Below are 20,062 nucleotides of genomic sequence, written 5' to 3'. Positions count from 1 at the left end.
TCTCCCCTGCTACGTGGCGAGGCGCTCTTCCTCGTACAGATCGATGGGGTCACCAGCCTCCCGTCGTGCGTTGGAAAAAGAGTTTGAGAGAGAGAGAGAGAGTTTGAGAGAGAGAGTTTGAGAGAGAGAGAGAGAGAGCACGCGGTCGTGCCTCTGCCGTGTCAAACATGAATCGTTTGTCTGACATGTCAAAAGGAGTTTATCTGACAAAAAGGTGAAAACCTCATTGGGTGATGTGCGTATGGAAAAGTCAATTTCCTTGTTTGGGTGACTTCTACTTGTGCTCGTGAGGTGGTCGAGGTGTGTTCCTGCGATTGACATGTTAATCATGTTCAACTGTTGCACCTCATGGGTTGCTTTGGTCTGTCTGGCAGCTCGATGTGGTTTCAGCAACTTCATGGCGCAGCAGAGGTAGTCGGACTAGGCAGGGTGGTAAGGTTCAAAATGCAGAGCGCGTGGTCCTCGCTGACCGTTGCGAGCTGCAGCCAGGGCAAAAACAAAAAACAAAAACATGGCATGGGCGTGGGGTGTCGAGCGTGAGACCAAGCAGCAAGCTAGCGGGCGCGTCAAGATGGTGGACTACAGGGCAAATTTGACTCGGCGTACTCGAATGATGTCGGTCGGGTCGTGCTGGGGTTGGAACGCAAGAGCAGTCACGGTTTGACTGTGAATATGTCCGGCCTCAAAACGTTGGAGCTCTGCCAGCTGGCCAGCTGGATCCAAGTGGAAAATGTGGATGCTACCGTCCTCAAATCCGGCAGCAACCACGTCGCCATCATCGTTCCTGTAGGTGACTTAGTGTCAGAGGAAATGACCTCTCCGTTGTCGGGCACAGCCTCTGTCGGAAATTGTCGGTTGCAGTACGCACCGTCGATGACAGGCAACCGAGGTGACGCTGCTGTGTAGCTTGCGCAATGCAGTTGCAAGTGTCAGCTGGCCGTCGGCAGCCAACCAAACCTTGATCTGTGGACAAGCCACACAAGAATGAAGCAAGCCAGAATGAGCGCGGACATGACAAGGCGCATCGAACCGATTTGCACAAACCAGATGATGCGGTCGTGGGCTTTGGGAAAAACATTGGTGTCACCGTATGGCTCTGATGGAGGTAAGATACGGGTTACGTAAGCCAGCGCGCACCAGTGTAATTCCGAATCAAAAAAAGGGTGTGGCGAGTAGAATGGGGAACAAACGACCTACGCTCAGCGTCGGGTGTGCGGCGATGTAGGCAAATGGAGCGATCACGCGACACCGAGGCAAGATATGCCTCGTTATGGCTAAAAGCCAACTTGACGACGCTGAGCGTGTGTCCCGCCAAGCGACCCAACTATCCCACGAGCACAAATCAAAGAAACCAGGGTTAGTCTGCCAGATTGTTGGTCGACGGACAACCAGACCAAAGATATATCCACGAAGCTCCCTCTCCCCTTCCCCTTGAATTCATTTTGACCACCGCCAATAGCAAACAGTGCGTACAATTTGATAATTATCGGCGCTCCACAGGATGATCAGAGCATGTTCTGGCGAAGTTGCCTACACCCAGCATTCTCTTGTCAGGCAGAGGCGAGCAGATCTCAAGAAACTTTGTGAATCGACTGAACCCCCTCATGCAGTTCAATGCAAAAGCCCGTTTGAAGCCCAGGTCAAAGCACGGACCTTGCACGTGGTAGCGAGCACACGCTGCGTCCTTGCAGCGCCCACGGCCAGAATTTCGTAGCCATGACCGTACAGCTTCGCGCTCTCTGGCCAAAGTGTATTTTGGATCAAGTCTTCTTCCAATGGGGGTGCTGTAAATGACATGTGCAAGTGGCAGTGGACGGAGGTGCTTGAGAAGATAGCACCACGGGGTTTGGAGTACTCAGCCCAAATCGCCGGAGAAGAAAACCCAAGAACATGATCCATGTCATGATGACGAAATCCTCGCCACTTCTCGACATTGACTTGCCCGTGTGGATCGTTGGTCGAGAAGGAAGAACAGCATCATCACTTGCACGATAGCCCAGCTGTTCCTCCTGAACAGTGGCATTATGTTCGTCGGACGAAATGGCCTAAAGGCGTTCAAAGCCAAGATCCCAAATGCAGCGTCAGAGGTGTGGATGCGAGCATCACTGGTAAGGGGAACCAGCATACCTTGTTGGACAGGCCCAAGGCTGGAACACTGGCGCCAAACGGCCGTTCGGCCCGCTAACACGATAAGGGTATAGCAGCCAGCAGCGTTCAGCCAGCGGCAGCAGTGTCGATTAGGCACAGGTAGTCGCTCGGTTCAAAGGTTGAACGGCTGCGCTACTGACCTCGGGATACTGATGTCCGTTGACGTTGGCAAAGCTAGACACAAACGTGGCTGGTGCCTCAAACGCCCGCAATACCTGCCAATGCAGCAGGAGAGTCAAGGTTCCAGTGCAACCTCGCCTCTACCGGTGAAGAGAGCCTGCATCGCCCCGTTGCTGCGAGCTTCCGTCTACACACACCTTCTCGTCGGCGCCCGAGACAAAGGCAAGGTCGCCAGTGAAGGCCAAACAGCGCATGTTGTAGCCGTGTACCTGAGGGACGGAACATCAAGCCACACGCGTGAATCAAGTGTTAAAATACACTTCAGCCAGATGCACCTCCTTGATTTTTTTCGGGCGGGCACTTTTGAAAGTACCTGGGGTCGAGCAAGCTCATGCCAGCCGGCATGGCCAGTCGCTTGTGCAAAGAGGCGCACGGATTGATCCTCACTAACACTCAAGACAAAGCGGCCGTCGGGAGACCACGCCACATCTCGTACCGCCTGAGTTGCAAGAATTGCACACCAAATTGAGCGTATGTTGGTATCATGCACCGCGCCAATCGTTGCACGGCATATGGACATACGGCAAAATGACCACTCAGCACAGTTTGTGGTTGCCAAGCCTTTCCGGTTTCTGAGCGTCGCCAAAAGTGAAAAGCGCCTTGATAGCCATGACTAAGCACTTCGTTGTCGTTGGCACCAAAGCAGCACCCAAAGAAGCCCAAGGTGTTGCCACCCACTTCTCCCAGCCGGGCTTCGTCCAACCAGACATCAGCCTATTGCAAAATACGGAGAGCAACCAAGGCCGCTACATCAAGGCTCATGGCACACGAGAACTGGGAAGATGCACTCAACATCTCGCTTCAAAATACAAGGTCAAGGAGCACCACCCAACCTTCTTGTCGTATTTCCAGAGCATCATGGTCTTGTCGGCGCTGGCAGAAAGGAGCGTTATGTCCTCATCAGAGGCGTAAGACCAATCCAGGCCATAGACTTGCCCATCGTGTCCGATCAGCAATGCCTCGAGGCGCAGGCGAAAGCTGGAGACCATTGCCGAGCGGATCAAGTTTGAGTTGGTGGTCAAAGCAACACAATACTCACGCAGGCCAGATGCAACATACGTCAGTTGTTCAGCAACGGTAAAACGGCGTTCCGAGGACTCGAGCAAGGCATTAAAGTCGTCTAGGCAAGGTCGCAAAGAATGAGATGGTCACAGAGCGGCCTCTTAAGATAGGCCTGTTTGCTGCACAGGGGACACACCTTGATTGACAAGCATTGTGCTCTGGGTCGTGGCGATGCTCCAGAGGCGAATGTAGCTATCTTGAGCGCCGCTGGCCAAGAGCAATTCTGCGACCAGATCCCGAGTGTCAGATAGACCGCAGGCCGTCAGCTTATTCCTTGGCTAGCACCAAGCTCAAAAAATCAAACCGCCACTGAGCTAAGGGGAGGTGCACGCAGGATGCACCAACCATCGCCACGCCGTGTGAAGGCCAGGGCCCGAATCCAGTCATCGTGTCCAGCCACAATGTCCACCTCTGCCAAGTTGAACGTGTTGTCAGCGGTGGGCGTCGCTCCTGCATAGAGATGCAACTTGGCATTGGAGAGACCGGCAGCCAAGATGACAGCTGAGGTTTCGCCTGGTGCAAAACAAAAAAAGACATAGCGGGTGAGTAAGGGACTCTTGCTTGCCCTGTTCTTGGGCTAGTGGCTGGGAAAGGGGCCAAGATAGGCGCGCATGGCCGCACCGGGCAGATAGTCAAGCGCGAGGCACAGGGCAAAGTGACGGCCACACTCAATTGTCTGCACGGGGGCCCATGAGGATGATGAAGCACCATGCCACAGTCGCACGGTATGATCGGCTGAGGCGCTAGCCACTAGATGGCTGCCATCGTGAAGCTGCAGGGCGGTGACGGCCACAACGGAGCGTGTATGGCCTTCAAGAACTGCGATACAGCCGTACAATTCCGTATCCTAGCCCCCATGATTCGATTCATTTTTTTTTAATATCCCGTGAGATTGTGCCCGAGCATTTGCGCGGCCACCTGACCGGGGGCGCGGCCACGAACCGGATTCTTGGCCCAGATTCGTAGGGTGGCGTCGGTGGCGCCACTCAAAACAATGTCTGTATTTGGCAACCAGGCCACACAGTTGATGCGATCGGTGTGGCCCAGCAGAGCTGCGACGACGCGAGGTTCTCGGGCCTCCTATCAAGTGTGCCGAGATGAACCAGCGTGACGCCGCACGATTGCCTTCTTGTATTGCAGTGATGAGCCCTTGTTCCAAGGCTTACAGCGCCGTACCTGTGTGTCGACAATCAGCAGGCGCCGGCCAGCACCATACGCGTACACGCTGGTACCACGCTGCCAGCGCGCAGCACCCGTGGATGCACTGCATGCAGCGCTGCACAACTCCATGTCGTCGATTCAGATGAGAGAGCCTTTCAAATGCAACTCAGCGTGCGTGTGTGCGGTGAGTGTGTGTGAGAGAGAGAGAGAGAGAGAGAGAGAGAGAGAGAGAGAGAGAGAGAGAGAGTGAGAGAGAGAGAGAGAGCACACCACATGTCCAACTGAAGAGAAGAGCCATTGTCAGCATTTTATGGCAAATAGTGTTGATCGAGTTAACGGAGCTGAGGTCGGCAGAGGAGCTTCATGACGTTGGTCAGCGGAGGTGCGCGGTGCAGTGTGTGTGGACCGCAGTTGGCAATCGGCATCCGCGGGACAGCGAGGCCTCCCGGTTGCTGGTACATGCTGGCCATCCGTGGCGGGCTCTTTTGATGAGTGAGCCGGGAGGGGTGTGCTGGCAGCATGGCAGACCTCGTGTATTGGCGTGTCCTCGAGGAGCTCGTCACGACCGAGCGCGATTACGTCAACGGCTTGCTCCTCGTGCAAACAGTAGGTTGCTGTGAGGGCACCCTTGAAATGTTTGTGTATCATGCATTCGTCAGGCCTGTGCTTGCACATCTTATTCATATGCGTCTTGGGATCTCTTTGCCCATGTTGTCCTTTCCAGAGCTACATTGAGCCACTCCAGAAGTGCGAGCATGTTAGCGAGGACGCAATCCGTGATGTGTTCGTGTACGTTCTGCCGAAAGTGCACATTGTTTGCCGCGTGCCGTGCACGATGCGCCGTGCGTCTGTTCTGTCTCACTTGGCATAACCCTCGCTGATTTTTGACCCACATTGATGCGCTGATGGCATAGCAATCTGGTGGACATCCTGACCTTTCAGGCTGAATTCGTCGATGCTCTCGAGGCGGCCTTTGCGAATGAGGGAGATGATGTGGCCTGTCAACGCGTCTTTCTGCAACACGTCAGTTTTAATCGTGAGGCAGCTGATGCTTCACAATTGCCTATGGCCCTTACCAAGCTGCTGTGACTCCGCTAGAGTACACGCTTTCAGATTTACTCGGAGTATTGCCGGGGTCATGTAAGCCACGCAAAAAGACCGCCCAACATTGCGATGGGACCCAAACTCAACTGCCTCGGGGTTTGAAATGATGCCCTGTGTAGGTTCGCGGACTGCAACGCCTCTATGGCCTGTTGGATCACCCAGACGTTCGAAGCTTCATTCGCGTACGATCCCGATATATGCCTGATGTGCCCACATCCTTCATTGCATCGCACCTCCTGAACTCACTCGCGTCGAAACTCTGGAACGCCTGACGCTTTGATTGAATTGTGCCAGGCCTGCCAATTGCGAAGCCAATCCAAGCTGAACCTTGAAGCGTATCTTCTTAGCGTGATGCAACGCATCTGCAAGTATCCCTTGCTCTTCAAAGAACTTTTAAAGCGCTCATCTACCGATACACAACGCCAGGTCACCCAGCAAGCGTATGGTATGTCTGTTCTACTACATCGCTCGCTGAAGGACGGGAAGGTGACAGAGCGACGGGAAAACCTATGGCTGCGTTCACCTGGCTCTTGATGCACCATGGCCTTGCAGAGGCCATGGCGCACGTAGCGCACGTGGTAAACGAGGACAAGCGCCGTTTCGAGCGGCTGGAAGCCATTGACGCATGGCAAAATCAAGTTGAAGGCTGGACGGTGCGTTGCGCAATGGCCTGCAGTCTGTGCTTGACATCAACCAAGCACGTTCAAGAGTTGATTGATCACGTTTGTGTTGTTGCTGTTGGGGGATAGGGACCAAACTTGCGAGATACTTCCACCCAGCTTTTGTTTTGCGGAACGCTGCTCAAGTTCTCCATTTCTCATGGCAAATCTGCTCACTCGGACCTGCGAACTTTCTTTCTCTTTGACAACGAGCTCATCTACTGCAAGGGCGTGCCCGCCGCAGTAGCTAAAGGTCGGTTTGTGCTCACTACGGCTGTCCTATTTCGATAGACGACCTCCTGTTTGACACGCTGATGCCGCCATCGCCGCCCCTCTACAGAAAATCCTATCATACCAGTCGAAGACGCGCTGAAGGACGCTGCTGGCTTGGTTTTCAAGGGTCGCATCAGCACACAAAACATGTCCCTGCTAGATCTTGACGACGGCCGAGGTAGTCCCATTGTATTTCTAGCAGCCGTTCCATGCTCACCTGGCTTCGTGCTTTTCACACACCATATTGGCTGTGGATCTTTACAGCTCATGTACAAACCAGTGGCCAAGCCGTGCAGAATGCTTTTAAAGTAAGCAACGTGAGCAAGGGCAAGTGGTATGTATTGCAAGCCGATAGCACCGCCGTCAAGCAGCAATGGCTCGAGGTATGTTTGGCAGCTATACTTACCTTGGTTGTGCAAGCCAACTCTTTTTGGACAACAACTCAATGGCGCTGCTGTTAGGCATTGCACGCCGAGGTCGAGCGCATCGCACAGAGCCAAGAGGGCAAGATGGCCTCCTTTGATGATCACAGCGAGCTGAGTGCGTTTTCTCCCTCTCAACTGTCTGTAGTCAAGGATCACTGTACTTAAACCAACCTGGCATCTTGTGCTTTTTTAGGCGGACGTCTACTAGCCGCTGTCCGAGCAGCTGAGCCTCGAGTCATCCGCGACCATAAGACCATGTTGACCTCACTGCGAAATGTTTTTTATGGCCAAGATCTCGTGCGCTGGCTCTTGGCTCAGCGCTGGGATGGTCTCGACACGGAGGTCTGTTGCGGCTCACCTACAACACGTGCTAGTTGTGTTCTTGTCTCATGCTTATTGTGCACGCAACAGGAAAGCGCCGTCGTGTATGGGCAAACCTTGGTGGATGTTGGCATCATACATCATGCTCATGACCGTGCTGGCTTTGAGGTGAGTCGAACCTTGGCCTACAACTCGCAGTTCGTGCTTTCCCTGCTACCCCTGAGAATCCCACAAGGCACGACACGTCACGAACTGCTTCTCTTGGTCTTTTGACCGGTGGGGTTTTCACAGAATGGCAAACTGCTTTATCGTTTTCGTCAAGACGATGGTACTTTTGATGACCATGCAAGCAGTCATGATACGGTCAACAAGGGTCTGCAACTCTATCTGTTAGTCATGTTCTAGCGTGCTGCCTGCGCCTAGTCAATGGCGGCGCTGCTGCACAATTGTCTCACCCCCGGGCAGCCAGTGCAGACTAATCCATGGCATGTCACCAGGCGGTTGCACGGAACAGAGGACAGCGATGTAGTTGGTGAGCTCAACCATCATCTCAAAACCTATCCCCTGAGTTTCGAGGGCACCACCCTTGTTGACTGGCTGATCGAGCAGGTAAATTTGTCCCTGCGATGATCTTGGCTGGACCTTGGGCGCTCCGCAAGACACAGGTGATGCATGGATATTAATTTCAAACTGATCAAATGTTGCCGTGCGCTACCATTCAAAAAAGAGTGATTGCAAGGACCGTACGGAGGCTGTGCGACTGGGTTCCGCCCTCTTGAATGCTGGCTTCATTCATCACGTTGCAGATGAACATGTGTTCAAAGACAAGAGTCTATTTTATCGCTTTTCAGCCGACGATGCGGTAAGCAACCCAATTTGCCAAGGTTCCAGGTTTGTCGTCAACCTAAAGTTATGCCTCACAGTCTTTACTGTTGGGCTTTTAAACCCTACGCCTTTGCCTGCTTGACCACGAACTAGTGGCTTGCACCTGCAACTTCGCCCAATTTTCGCTTTGTAGAACCGACGACTGTGACGGCCCGAAGCGTCGTGCTTGAACCCGGACCCTCAGGCTGTGGATTTACCCTTGTGAGTTTAGAGTTTGAACTACGTTCGCTAGTTCTACCCCTGTGACCTGGCAGGGTTTCCACCATCTCACGTGTCGGCCAACCTATCGCTGGAGCTCAGAGCGGAAATGACCCGGTTTGCATCCGTGATGTCGAACCAGGGTCACCAGCCGAGGCAGCGGGCCTCGTTGCCGGTTTAGGCGTTGTAGCGGTAGGTGTCCGTCCTGTTGATCGCGATATCATGATGGCACGGAACTTCTTGGCCTGATCTCACTCTTTTCTTCGAACGTATGTTGAACACAGGTGAACGGGGATGATCTGTCAGAGGGCACGCTGGGCGAAGTGGCGGAAGCTATCAAAAATACTCCATCTCGGCTCGAACTGACAGTCGAGCACGCAGGCCTGTTTGCTCGCCGGTATGGCAGCTCCTGCTCGGTTTCCGCTCGCTTGTGCAAGCAAGCGTTCCTAACTGTTCGATGACGACCAACTGTGGCCGGTCCTCTTGCTAGCGATGAGGAGCTGAGCGCAATGGCACGCTATGTGTACACTTCTAGCTCAAGTCGACAGCTCACTGTGCGTGTTATTTGCGTGCTGTGCGCCCCTGTAATCCACCTTCCACACTGGGTTGTACTTTTCTGCCTTGTTGGAGTCGATGACTTTCTCCAATTTGCAAATGATATGCTCGTATTTCTCCGTTTAGGTGATCGAATCATTGCAGCGCTCAGCTCATGGGTTGCGCGCAGCCGAGGCATTTGCGCGTGTGCTGATTCAAGAAGATGAGATGCTGTTGGAGGTGAGTCGGTGCATCTGTCTTTCTTTCTTTAGACGGCAGAGTTAGGCATGGTTATGGCCCCGTCACCGCCACCAACACCGCGCGTGGCTCTGGTGACCTCTCATCAGGGGTGCTTGGCATCGTTTTGTACTAGGCCTTGGAGCCCACGCTTCCTCAACCGTATAATTCGGCGCGAATGACGGCATTTATGCAGACACATAAACGCCTTGAGCTACATCGCGTATGATTACACGTGCTTGCATTGCATTCGCGCAGAAATGCAAGGGAGAGCCTCATGCGTGCCTTGATGCCCTGGATATTCTTGATCCGATTGCAGACATTGCTGGACACTGCCTCGACCAACCTCGTTGCGGGCGATTTTGTCAAACGCTCAGCTGACAAAGATAGTCGGAATCGTGGTATGCACGGTGCTCGCATTCTTTGAATATGGTCGTGATCAATCAGCCTACTGTGCGCGTGAAATCACCACTCGCTCGCGTCGTGCCATGTTCAGCACTGGAGGCCATCAACCTGCACACCTACATTATCGAGGTATGCATTGTATTACTCAGCTCAACTAGGTTGACGTTCCCGAGACACTGCACATGCCTCCTTCAAGCCTGAGCTTTAGCCCTCACCGATTCAGAAACTCCCCAAGCCCATGCCGTTCATCTGAGTGCTGCTGTGTTTAGGTGTTTGGGGACACTCGTGGCGTGGCTGCACACGCATGGACCACTGTGGGCGCCTTTGCTGCGCATCACCTCGGATTTCGCAATACGGCCAGTGGCTGGAAGGTACGTGTTCGGGCTGGAGGCAATAACTGGGCCCGGTGAAAGCATCAATATCTCTGCTGTGTGGGCCGAACATGCATTGTACCATAGGGTGTGGTGCCGCGCAGCGAAGTTGGTGACCTTTTGGATGAGGTCGAAGCTCTCGTTTTTGGACTCGAAGAACTGGCTGAGGCGCTCTCTCGCTGTCAACCCCTACAAGGTGGCGGGCGCGATGACAGCGAGGGCATTTCCTGGCTTTGTCGTAGTCTGTCGTAAGCTGATTGAGGTCCTCTGCTTTCCACAGGCGTCGTTCTTCGCGACCATCGGCCACAGAATCGCCTGATTGAAGTTGCATTGAGTGAGGGCGATGAGCTGGAGATGCATGAGGACACCGCCATGCACGGCACCAACGAGCTCATTTGGGTCAGTGGCGCGTCGACTCGAGCGTCTAGCGTCTGTGGACCGTTCCATTCAGTGTTGGTTCAGTCGTTTATGATAACAGACCGCATCATTTGTGTGTAGGTGCGCAACGTGACCCAAAATGCGGAGGGCTATGCACCTGTGCGTCTGATTATGCGTACAGGCGCCCTGACGTCAACACAGGTGAGCACAGCCACCGTATATTCTAGGCTCCTGCGCTCCTTTTGTCTCGTTGGGATGTGTTATGGTCGGCAGATCATCGTGTCGCCACATAGCCTGAGCCTGTATGGCCGCGCGTCGTGGGATAGGTGGACGCGGCCGTTGAGCAGGCTGAGGCAATCAAGGCCAATGCTGCTGCAATTGTGCGCATTCTACAGGGAGTCGCTTGGGAAATTGCCTTTCCAGAGGCTAAGCTCCGGCACTTGGCAGGTAAAGCAGCGGCACTACTTTGACGAGCACCGAATGTAACTTTGGCTTTGACTCACGGGGCGTGATGCGCGAGGCAATAGTGACAGCTCTTCGGGTGGCGGTCGCATCAGCCAAGCTCCAGGCCGGCGGGGACATGGCAGACGTCAACGCAGCGGCCGCCGCCACGGTGGCGGCCGCGCGCGCATGCGTCGTGCAAGTATGTATGCTCGCTCTCCGGGTTTTGTGCTTGACAAAAATTCTCTATGCTGTGCGGGCTTGTCTCATGCCGTTGCTGTTGCTCGCGCATCATCAGCTGTGCATGCAAGCCGCCGTGTTGGGTGTTTTGGATCAAGAGAGCAATGCCTACCTCAATTGGGATATTCAGGTCTTGTCATTTGACCTAACTTACGTTCAGCCGGTAATTGGCAGTTTTGATCACCCTGATCCAAGTTTGTTCTTCTGTTCTCCTGCAAGCAGGAGGGCTCGGAACATCGCTTGGACAGCATCCGAAGCGCGGCGCTGAGTGCGCTTACCAGCGGCTTTTGCGAAAAACTTCAGGTCTGCCGCATTCAGCCGAGGTCGTTCAAGTGCACGCTAGGCATATACCCTGACCCTCGAATTATTCGCCCGCGCGTGCTTGCTGGCTTGCATGTGGATGGTCCTTGGACCCGAGATAGCTGTCTATTGAGCACGGTGATCGAAATGCTGGTGCAAGCCTGCAATGGCTGAATGATGTTGCGCTGCATGGCGTGCTGGCGATCTTCACGAGCCTGTTATCCACCGGTGGAACTGAGCTAGGTGTGTGAACTGGTTGTACTTTTGCTTTGTAGAAAGAGGAAAGCAGGCACCGCGTGTGCGCGCGCGTGTGTGTGTGTGTGTTTTGTTGTGTTTCGTTTGCTTGCAATTTCTGTAGCCTGAGTTGGATGGCTGGTTCGTGCTCATTGATGCCGTCACTTGGCTGGAGTAGGCATGGTCGCAGACCATCGCTTCGGCGTGCACTGGTTGAACGGCGTGTCCTTTTGCTTGGGCGTGGATTTGGCTCGCAGTCCACGCGATGGTGAGCTTTTGTGCCAGGGCGAATCTGCAGCTTCCGCGTTGATCGGCACGTGACTCATTGAGCCAAACCCCGTACACTTTTTGTGATGTCCTCGCCTGGATGATCTTGTCCATGCATGGTGTAGGATACAAGATTGGTCTACTCGGCAGTCGTCGGCATCTGGTCGTGGAAATTACAGTGGATCCCACCACGTGGCAGCTGCTGCCGCCGGAGCTCCAGCACGCGTACATACCTGTCTGTGCCGTCCTATTCAATCAAGGTATCAATCAAGTCCAGACGGAGGTACTCAAGGTGGGCGGGGACCAGCTGCAGAATGAAATTAATGCAGCATCATGGTACGTGGCCTAGACTTGACGGTGACTTGGTGCATTGATTTTGAGGCCTTGTATACAACGTGATTGGCTGTCGTTGTGCCCATCCTTTTTGCCAGGCAACTCTTGGAGCAGCATGCCGATGCAGTGCGCAGCCATCTGACCGAGCAGGCCGGCGAGCACAACACCTTATACTATCGGTGGGTGTCATGCGGAACGCACTCCTGCACTGAGCCTGCCATCTCAAGCAGGTTGAATTTTGGTTGATAGGCACAAGGAGGAGCGAATTCGAGAACTGCAGACGCGCATAGCAGCTGCAGTCACGCGTTCGGGCATTAAGAACTCGGCCCTGCTTCACCTTGTGGCAGAGCTCGGTGATCTGCTTCATGGGCTGCAGTTTATTTCTTGCAAAAGCGCCAAAGATCGCACCGGTACGCCATACTGGAACGTAACCTTGTCCCGTAATTTCGTGCTCTCGCACGCACGCCCAAAGCCTGAGCTGATATGTTCTCTTTTGGCACTGGGCTCCCTTCCTTTCCTTTTTTTCTTTCTTTTTTTCTTTCTTTCTTTCTTTTTTAGCAATGTTTGCAACCGCACAGGCAGCAGAGACGCTTGTGCGCCACCATGGTATGCCGTTCAATCAGCTGCGCGTGAGCTTGGATGTGACTCGTCAATCTGGCGTACGTCGGTCCAATGTGACGTTTAACACTGGCAAAAATGTTTTTGCTTTCAACGACGACCAAGTTAAGGTGAGTTCAACAACCTGTCGAGGCACATGTTCGCGACAGCATCCGATCCTCTTACATGCCGTTTGTGTGGTTTTTGACTCCCAGAATCATTTACCATTGCTATTGCGACCCCCGCCTGGCTCGTATGGCAAAAACATGACCTGAGCGTCCCTCTTCTTTGCAATTCATCATGCTTTTCTGATGATGATGATGATAACAACAATAACAACAATAACATGGAGACGAAACCTTTTTTTTTTGGGGGGGGGGGTTCACCGGCTTTCGAGGATGCTGTCATGTCAGATGCCAGCCAGTCTCCCAGTCTTACATGAGACTCACTTTTCGAAGCGCGTTATTTTTCCCTCTCTCTCTCTCTCTCTCCTCTCAAACAGCTAAAAGACATCAAAAAAGAAGAAGAAGGCGAGAGGGGTGGGGGGTCACTTTGCTGTTTTTGACCCGATCGAGGTGGAGTGTCGTGCCGTCGAGCGCGCATGAACCTTCTTCATTGGGGTTGATGTGAAGGTGGCGGGTGATTGTGGCCACCATCCATTCATTGGGTGTAGATCAAAGGAGGAGGTGGCCGCCGTGTTTTACTCGGCCTCCCCTGCGCCCACTTCTTCTTCTGGGGGCTACCACCGCCCAGAACTTGCCACTGTAGAGCGCCACCGTGGCTCAGCTCGGTTGATCGGTGCGCGTGCGTCCTTGTGCGATCCTGGGTGACTGCAACAAGGCCTAGAGGCACTGGTGCAAGACCGCTGATTGCCTCTAAAAACTACCCACGGACATCAAGCAGTGTCGATGAGGCCTCTATGAAACTGTGCCAAGTGCATTCGGTCCAGCCGTGCTCCCCTCTTGCCGGTCGCTATTTATCACCTTAGTGTGGCAGGGTTGCGCAAAGGCTCGCCTGAAACTTGCAACTAGCTCCCTTCTTTCTATCCAAGTTCTTCAGATCGGCTTCGAGGTTGCAAGGGGGTCATGGCATCGACTGCGCACAGACTTGTAGCTTATGTTTAATCATCATAATGCCAAAGTGCGCGCTCTGTCGCGCCTCCACCCCAGGCTTCACCAAGACGCTCTGTGCACAATGTCACTTTATCAAGGAGGCCATGCTCGAGCATGGCGTCGACAATACCCGTCGGGCCTTGCAACGTGCCGTGACCGGCATGCGCGAAACGCCCAACCCATCACAGCGTGCCAGAGCCTTCACCTTAACTGCGGTATGTCATATACTCACACTTACGCCCTTGGCCGTGTGACATCCCGAGGTCCTGCTTTGCTCACCACGCGTTTGATTCTTAGCGCCACAAACATGACGGGAACGTTGAGGCATCGGATGAGGAAAGTTACGTTCATTCCAAGTCCATTCTTGGCGCTTCCGGTGAACAGTCAGACGCCTCAAAGGGTGAGAGTGCTACCAAACCCATCATCGCTCCCCCGCGCCGCCGTCGCACCAATACCCTCTCCAGTCAGGGGAGCGCGTACACGCCGAGCGCGCGAACACCCTCCTTGAAAGTAGATCAAGGTGGCGCACATGGCACTACAGCAACCATCGATTTGGATGCCATTGACGACCCTTCTAGTCATCCCGCAGCAGCGCGCACGGACACCGATGATGCTTTGGCCAAGCCCCCTAGCAGCTCAGAGAGCACAGCACTACCAAGGAACTCAGAGGAAGTGGTCTCGGCCGCACCAGCCGATCTTACAACGACGACTAAGCAGAAGGTGGCCCAACCATCGCCTCCTGAACACGCAGAGAGCGTTGCAGTGGATGCGGATGGCACGCGCACGATTGATTTTGGCGACACCCAAAAGGCTGTCAAAAACACGTCGTCTGCCGAGCCAGCATCGCCCCAGGCCAATGCAACGGTGTCCACCCCCAATCCAGCGCTCTCTTCTTCGCAAGGGGCAGAATCTCGAGGCGAGCTCAGCATCGATCCTTCGATGGTGTTTGTTGTGAAACACTCCTTTGAGACATCAAATGCAAAGCAGCTTTCTGTGGTTCGCGGAGATATTTTGGTCATCAAAACAAAGCACACCAACGGCTGGTGGTTAGGCTGCAACATCGCAAACCAAGCAGCAGGTTGGCTGCCGGGAACATTTCTCACACCCGCTCCGGAGAATATTGCCGACTCGGTCGTTGCGCAACTGGGCGGCACTCTTGCTTTCGGTCGATCCAAGGTCAGTGCTGCCAATACAGCTCAGACGAATGGACCGACGCCGACCAACAACAATGCGGCTGGGTCCACCAACAGCTCAAATGGCGTGAACAAGCAAGACGTGAAGTCTGCCGCAGCGACAGGCGCCACGGCAACGGCCCTCTTGACGGGGCCCGTGCGGGCGGACAGTGGTGAAATATATGTGGCAAAGCATCGCTTTGAGGCGAAACATCCCAAGCAACTCTCCCTCGAGCGGGGCACGGTCCTGGCTGTCGAAGTGAAGGAGCCCAACGGATGGTGGCTTGCTCGTATTATTAAGAATAGCCCCGGTTCCGACCTAGTCGTGTCTTGTGGATATGTACCTGCAAGTTTCTTGGAACCTTACGGTGGCGATCTCCATCCTGTGCGCGAGGTCACACTGCATCGAGTGACTGGCCATCCCCTCGGCATTGGCTTGGGCGCCGTTAAGGTACGAGTTGTGCTTTGATTTGACATTTCATGAATGCGGAGTCGCCACATGCTGGCTGGTGGGCCAGTGGTTATGTAGGGGGTCTCTCTCCTGTTCAAGTCTGCCGCATGACTCATGTGATTCATCATTCATAGGGACCTTCCTCCCCGCTTTTCATCAACCAAATCTTGGATGGAAGCATCGCGTACTACAGTGATGACGTGAGCATTGGTGACCTGCTGCTTGCTGTGGATGGAGGTGCGTGATACCGGTCAATGGGCATGCATTAATAAAGCCGGCTCAACGAACTGCTACAACTTTCACGCGCGCTCATACTCTTCTGTGCCGGTTTGTGGCCCCGTTGTGGGCCTGCCTCCCGAACATTTAATACCTTATTTTCCGTCCTGCCACACACGCACACGTACACGCGCGCACACATACAGAGCCAACCCTGGGCAAGACGAAAACCGAAGTAATGGGGCAGCTTTCGAGCTCCCAACAGGCTGTTACTCTGCGTCTGCAGTTTAATGACTCATTGGCCATGAAACTAAGACGGCGGCGAAGCTCTGGTTCCCGTAGCGCCTCGCCCTCTACCTCAGATCTCATGACGATTCGTGAATCCCAAGAGGATCATCAGCAACACCATCAAGCTGTAGGCACAGGCTCTAACCCGAGTACGAACGGTGGCATGGATCGTGCCAAAGGACGCCTCTACTCGCGCAGTCCACTCGCGGTAGCAAGCAATTCTTTGAGTGAGCGTGATCTTCAGCAAGAAGGCGGGCTGCTGGCTGGTGGTGCTGCTGCACAATCCCGCCGGAGTGCCAGTGACACCGGCCGCTTGTTTCATATCCACATTTCAAAAGAACCTGATCAACCCCTGGGTGTGGGCGTTGGTGGGGGCGTGCAGGAAGATGGCTCTTATAAGCCCATCACAGTTCGCAAGGTTTGTCTTCTCAGTCCGTGTTTTGTGTACGACGTTGTTTACAAGTTCATCGCCGAGTTTGACAGGGAGCAAACATCCATGATCCATCACTCAAATTCAATGTGCCAACTGCAGCACAGTCTCATTGTTCTGAACGACCGGTTGCGTTACTCAAATATAGGTGGCCCCAGGCAGCCTGGCGGCTGAGGCTGGGTTCCGCAAGGGAGACATTATCGTGACCCTTAACGGCGGTCAGTACTTGCGCTCACTCTTTCGTCACAACGATTGTCTTGGCCATGCTCCTGGGCTTTTGCACGCTCGCTTACGCTGGTATCTATCACTTTAGAACACTTTCAAAACGTGTCACACGAAACAGCTGTCGCCACCATCAAAAGCCATGCCCGTGCCACTCAGCTTGAATTTGCCGTCCGAAGAAAGACTCGCAAAACTCGAGGGGTCGAGACCTCCACCGCTTCTCAAGCAGAAGAGGCCACTGAACCGACGGCTCCTGCAAGCCTCCCAATTGCAAATCAAGCCGAAGAAGTGGACGGCCCTTTGGACTCACGCCTTTCACCAACGACCTCTGCTCAGGACGAAGAAAAGGCCGAGGCATCGCTGCACCCCAAAACTCAATCAGGTGCACCCACAGAAGACCTTGAAATCTTTCCTTCAGCCGAGGTGCGACGCAGCATGAGCCCCGACTTGGATGTGGATGCAGAAGGCGATGGAGAGGGCGAACACACCTTTGTTAGTTCGCCCCCACCGCTCTCGTCTGCGCCTGCTGGCATCGACACTGATGTGTCGGTTACACGGGAGATGGACGATGATGAGTCGAGCGACTCTGATGATGAAGCTATTCTACCTCCAGCACCTGTGCCCCATGCAGAGGACACTCAGATTTGCCACGCGCTGCAAGACGATACCGAGGCGCAGCTACAGAATGATCAAACCCAGGAGTCCACTCAGGACGCTGCTGCTGCTAAGAAACCTGCTACTGTTGAGGTGCTTGCCCAGGAGTCCACTGCCACAGAAGAACCCGCTGCTGTTGAAGAGCCCGCTACTAAACAAGAGGTCGCTGCTGTTGAAGAGCCTGCTGCTACAGGGGAGCCCGCTACCACAGAAGAACCTGTTGCTGCTGAGGAGCCCGCTGTTGCTGAGGAGCCCGCTGCTGCTGAGGAGTCCACTGCTGCTGAGGAGCCCGCTGCTGCTGAGGAACCTGTTGCTGCTGAGGAGCCCGCTGCCACAGAGGAGCCTGTTATTGCTGAGGAACCTGCTGCTGCTGAGGGGCCCGCTGCTGCTGAGGAGTCTGCTGCCACAGAGGAACCTGTTGTTGCTGAGGAGCCCGCTGCTATTGAAGAGCCCGCTGCCGCAGCGGAACCTGCTGTTGCTGAGGAGCCCGCTGCTATTGAAGAGCCCGCTGCCGCAACGGAACCTGCTGTTGCTGAGGAGCCCGCTGCTGCTGAGGAACCTGTTGCTGCTGAGGAGCCCGCTGCCACAGAGGAACCTGTTGTTGCTGAGGAGCCCGCTACTACCCAAGAGCCCGCTACTACCCAAGAGCCCGCTACTACCCAAGAGCCCGCTGTTGCTGAGGAGCCCGCTGCTGTTGAAGAGCTCGCTGCCGCAGCGGAACCTGCTGTTGCTGAGGAGCCCGCTGCTGTTGAAGAGCTCGCTACTACCCAAGAGCCCGCTGTTGCTGAGGAGCCCGCTGCTGCTGAGGAGTCTGCTACCACAGAGGAACTTGCTTCTGTTGAGGAGCCTGCTGTTGTCGAGGAGGCCGCTGCCACAGAGGAGCCTGCTGTTGTCGAGGAGGCCGCTGCCACAGAGGAGCCTGCTGTTGTCGAGGAGGCCGCTGCCACAGAGGAGCCTGCTGTTGTCGAGGAGGCCGCTGCCACAGAGGAGCCTGCTGTTGTCGAGGAGCCCACTGCCACAGAGGAGCCTGCTGTTGTCGAGGAGGCCGCTGCCACAGAGGAGCCTGCTGTTGTCGAGGAGGCCGCTGCCACAGAGGAGCCTGCTGCTGTTGAGGAGCCTAGTGCCACAGAGGAGCCTGCTGCTGTTGAGGAGGCCGCTGCCACAGAGGAACTTGCTTCTGTTGGGGAGCCTGCTGTTGTTGAGGAGCCCACTGCCACAGAGGAGCCTGCTGTTGTCGAGGAGGTCGCTGCCACAGAGGAGCCTGCTGCTGTTGAGGAGCCTAGTGCTCACCAAGAGGAGTCGGCTGCTACTCAAGAGGAGCCCTCTGTGGCAGCAGCTGCTGCTGAGGCGCCTGCTACTCAAGAGGAGCCTGCTGCTACTCAAGAGGTTGTTGAGGAGCCCACTGCCACAGAGGAGCCTGCTGTTGTTGAGGGGCTCACTGTTGTCGAAGTGCCTGCCACAGACGAGGCCGCTGCCACAGAGGAGCCTAGTGCTCACCAAGAGGTGTCCGCTGCTACTCAAGAGGAGCCCGCTGCCACAGAGGAGCCTGCTGCTACTCAAGGGGGTGCTGAGGAGTCTGCTACTACAGAGGAACCTGCTTCTATTGAGGAGCCTGCTGTTGTCGAGGAGCCCACTGTTGTCGAAGTGCCTGCCACAGAGGAGGCCGCTGCTGCTGAGCAGCCCAGTGCTCCCCAGGAGGAACCCGCTGCTACTCAAGAGGCTACTGCTGCTGAGGAGCCCGCTATTGTCGAGAAGCCCCCTGTTGCCGAAGTGCCTGCCACAGGAGAGCCCTCTGCTGTCGAAGAGCCCAGTGCTACCCAAGAGGCCGCTGTTGCCGAGGAGCCTGCTGTTGAGGAGCCCAGTGCTACCCAAGAGGAGCCCGCTGCTCCTGAGGAGGAGCCGACTGCTACGAAGGAACCCATTGGTGAGCTTGTTGCTACTGAGAAACCTTCGGATGTTGAGAAACCCACGGTCACAGAGGAGCCCGTTGAGAAGCCTGCTGCTACCCAGGAGCCTGCTGTTGCTGAGCAGCCTGTTGCTACAAACCAAGTATCCGTTGTTGAGGAGCCCGCTACTGAAGAACCCACTATCAAGAAGTCCGATACTACTGCTGAAGAGCCTATCGATGTCAAGGTGCCCACTGCTACTATGGAATCCATTTCCACGGCGGCAGAGGCTTCGGAAGCTCCACAACTGCCAGTTTCTGCTGTACCACAGCTACCTACTATCGCAGCCCCTCAATTGCCGTCTTCTGCTGCGCCTCAATTGCCAACCTCGGCCGTTCCATCTTTGTCAACTGAACGCTCTTCTTCATCAAAATCGAACGGAGAAGAAACGCAACAGCTGTCTCCGGCCACTCCCAGCACCGCGGACCAGAATGCCTCACTCACAAGCTCTTTGCCTCCAGTTCGGTCAGCAGACGAGCCCAAGCCTTCATCTGCTAGTGCATCAGAAGACGATTCAGCGGAGGGTGCGCCTCTCAATGACCTTGATGATCCACCTCTACACAATGAAGTTTCAGAGGCTGAAGAGTCAGCTGAGCAGCGCAAGTTGCGCCTGAAGGAACAAAAGCGCCGTGAAGCTCGGGAACGCGCTCGGGCCGCTTTGGCGTACGTCTGCCCTGCTTTGCAGGCTTTGCAACAGACTCAATTGCTCACTCGTCAGTCATCACGTCAACTCACTCAAACGTTCGTGCCCATGCTCTTGACACAGGCGGAGAAAGGAAGGCAAGCGTGCGTGAGTGCGAACCACGCAAAACAACCGT

General features: G+C 54.8%; 3 protein-coding genes across 3 annotated transcripts; 2 read left to right on the top strand and 1 right to left on the bottom strand.

Annotated features, from left to right (window-relative positions):
• Positions 1-49: 49 nt before the first annotated feature.
• Positions 50-4,691, bottom strand: MONBRDRAFT_31734 (uncharacterized protein; the record flags this gene model as incomplete). Its single annotated transcript, XM_001744126.1, has 19 exons — positions 4,567-4,691; positions 4,333-4,470; positions 4,012-4,237; positions 3,736-3,903; positions 3,527-3,613; positions 3,388-3,448; positions 3,162-3,306; positions 2,851-3,042; positions 2,642-2,767; positions 2,466-2,537; positions 2,289-2,363; positions 2,128-2,181; positions 1,985-2,045; positions 1,654-1,784; positions 1,198-1,324; positions 1,031-1,096; positions 869-963; positions 279-420; positions 50-180 (listed from the first exon to the last, which is right to left on the bottom strand). The coding sequence occupies exons 1-19, from the start codon at positions 4,678-4,680 to the stop codon at positions 50-52; spliced, it is 2,211 nt and encodes a 736-aa protein (XP_001744178.1). The 5' UTR covers positions 4,681-4,691.
• Positions 4,692-5,197: 506 nt separating this feature from the next.
• MONBRDRAFT_23984 (uncharacterized protein) lies at positions 5,198-13,028 on the top strand (the record flags this gene model as incomplete). Its single annotated transcript, XM_001744318.1, has 31 exons — positions 5,198-5,340; positions 5,466-5,574; positions 5,775-5,837; positions 5,950-6,100; positions 6,208-6,308; positions 6,405-6,567; positions 6,655-6,765; positions 6,852-6,970; positions 7,049-7,127; positions 7,206-7,354; positions 7,424-7,501; positions 7,625-7,706; positions 8,140-8,224; positions 8,473-8,533; positions 8,701-8,813; positions 8,907-8,970; positions 9,098-9,190; positions 9,507-9,588; positions 9,684-9,721; positions 9,862-9,963; positions 10,273-10,362; positions 10,462-10,542; positions 10,668-10,788; positions 10,869-10,984; positions 11,081-11,152; positions 11,245-11,325; positions 11,445-11,565; positions 11,949-12,159; positions 12,255-12,335; positions 12,406-12,566; positions 12,715-13,028. The coding sequence occupies 31 exons, from the start codon at positions 5,198-5,200 to the stop codon at positions 13,026-13,028; spliced, it is 3,435 nt and encodes a 1,144-aa protein (XP_001744370.1).
• An 857-nt stretch (positions 13,029-13,885) lies between these two features.
• MONBRDRAFT_23983 (uncharacterized protein) lies at positions 13,886-19,598 on the top strand (the record flags this gene model as incomplete). Its single annotated transcript, XM_001744317.1, has 8 exons — positions 13,886-14,080; positions 14,250-15,488; positions 15,623-15,725; positions 15,911-16,141; positions 16,331-16,410; positions 16,571-16,640; positions 16,736-19,394; positions 19,472-19,598. The coding sequence occupies 8 exons, from the start codon at positions 13,886-13,888 to the stop codon at positions 19,596-19,598; spliced, it is 4,704 nt and encodes a 1,567-aa protein (XP_001744369.1).
• Positions 19,599-20,062: the final 464 nt, after the last annotated feature.

Source organism: Monosiga brevicollis, genomic scaffold (genome assembly GCF_000002865.3).
Source record: "Monosiga brevicollis MX1 MONBRscaffold_5 genomic scaffold, whole genome shotgun sequence".
Lineage (NCBI taxonomy): Eukaryota > Choanoflagellata > Craspedida > Salpingoecidae > Monosiga > Monosiga brevicollis.
Note: the sequence above shows the minus strand (reverse complement) of the source record. Positions and strands in the feature narration are given on the sequence as shown.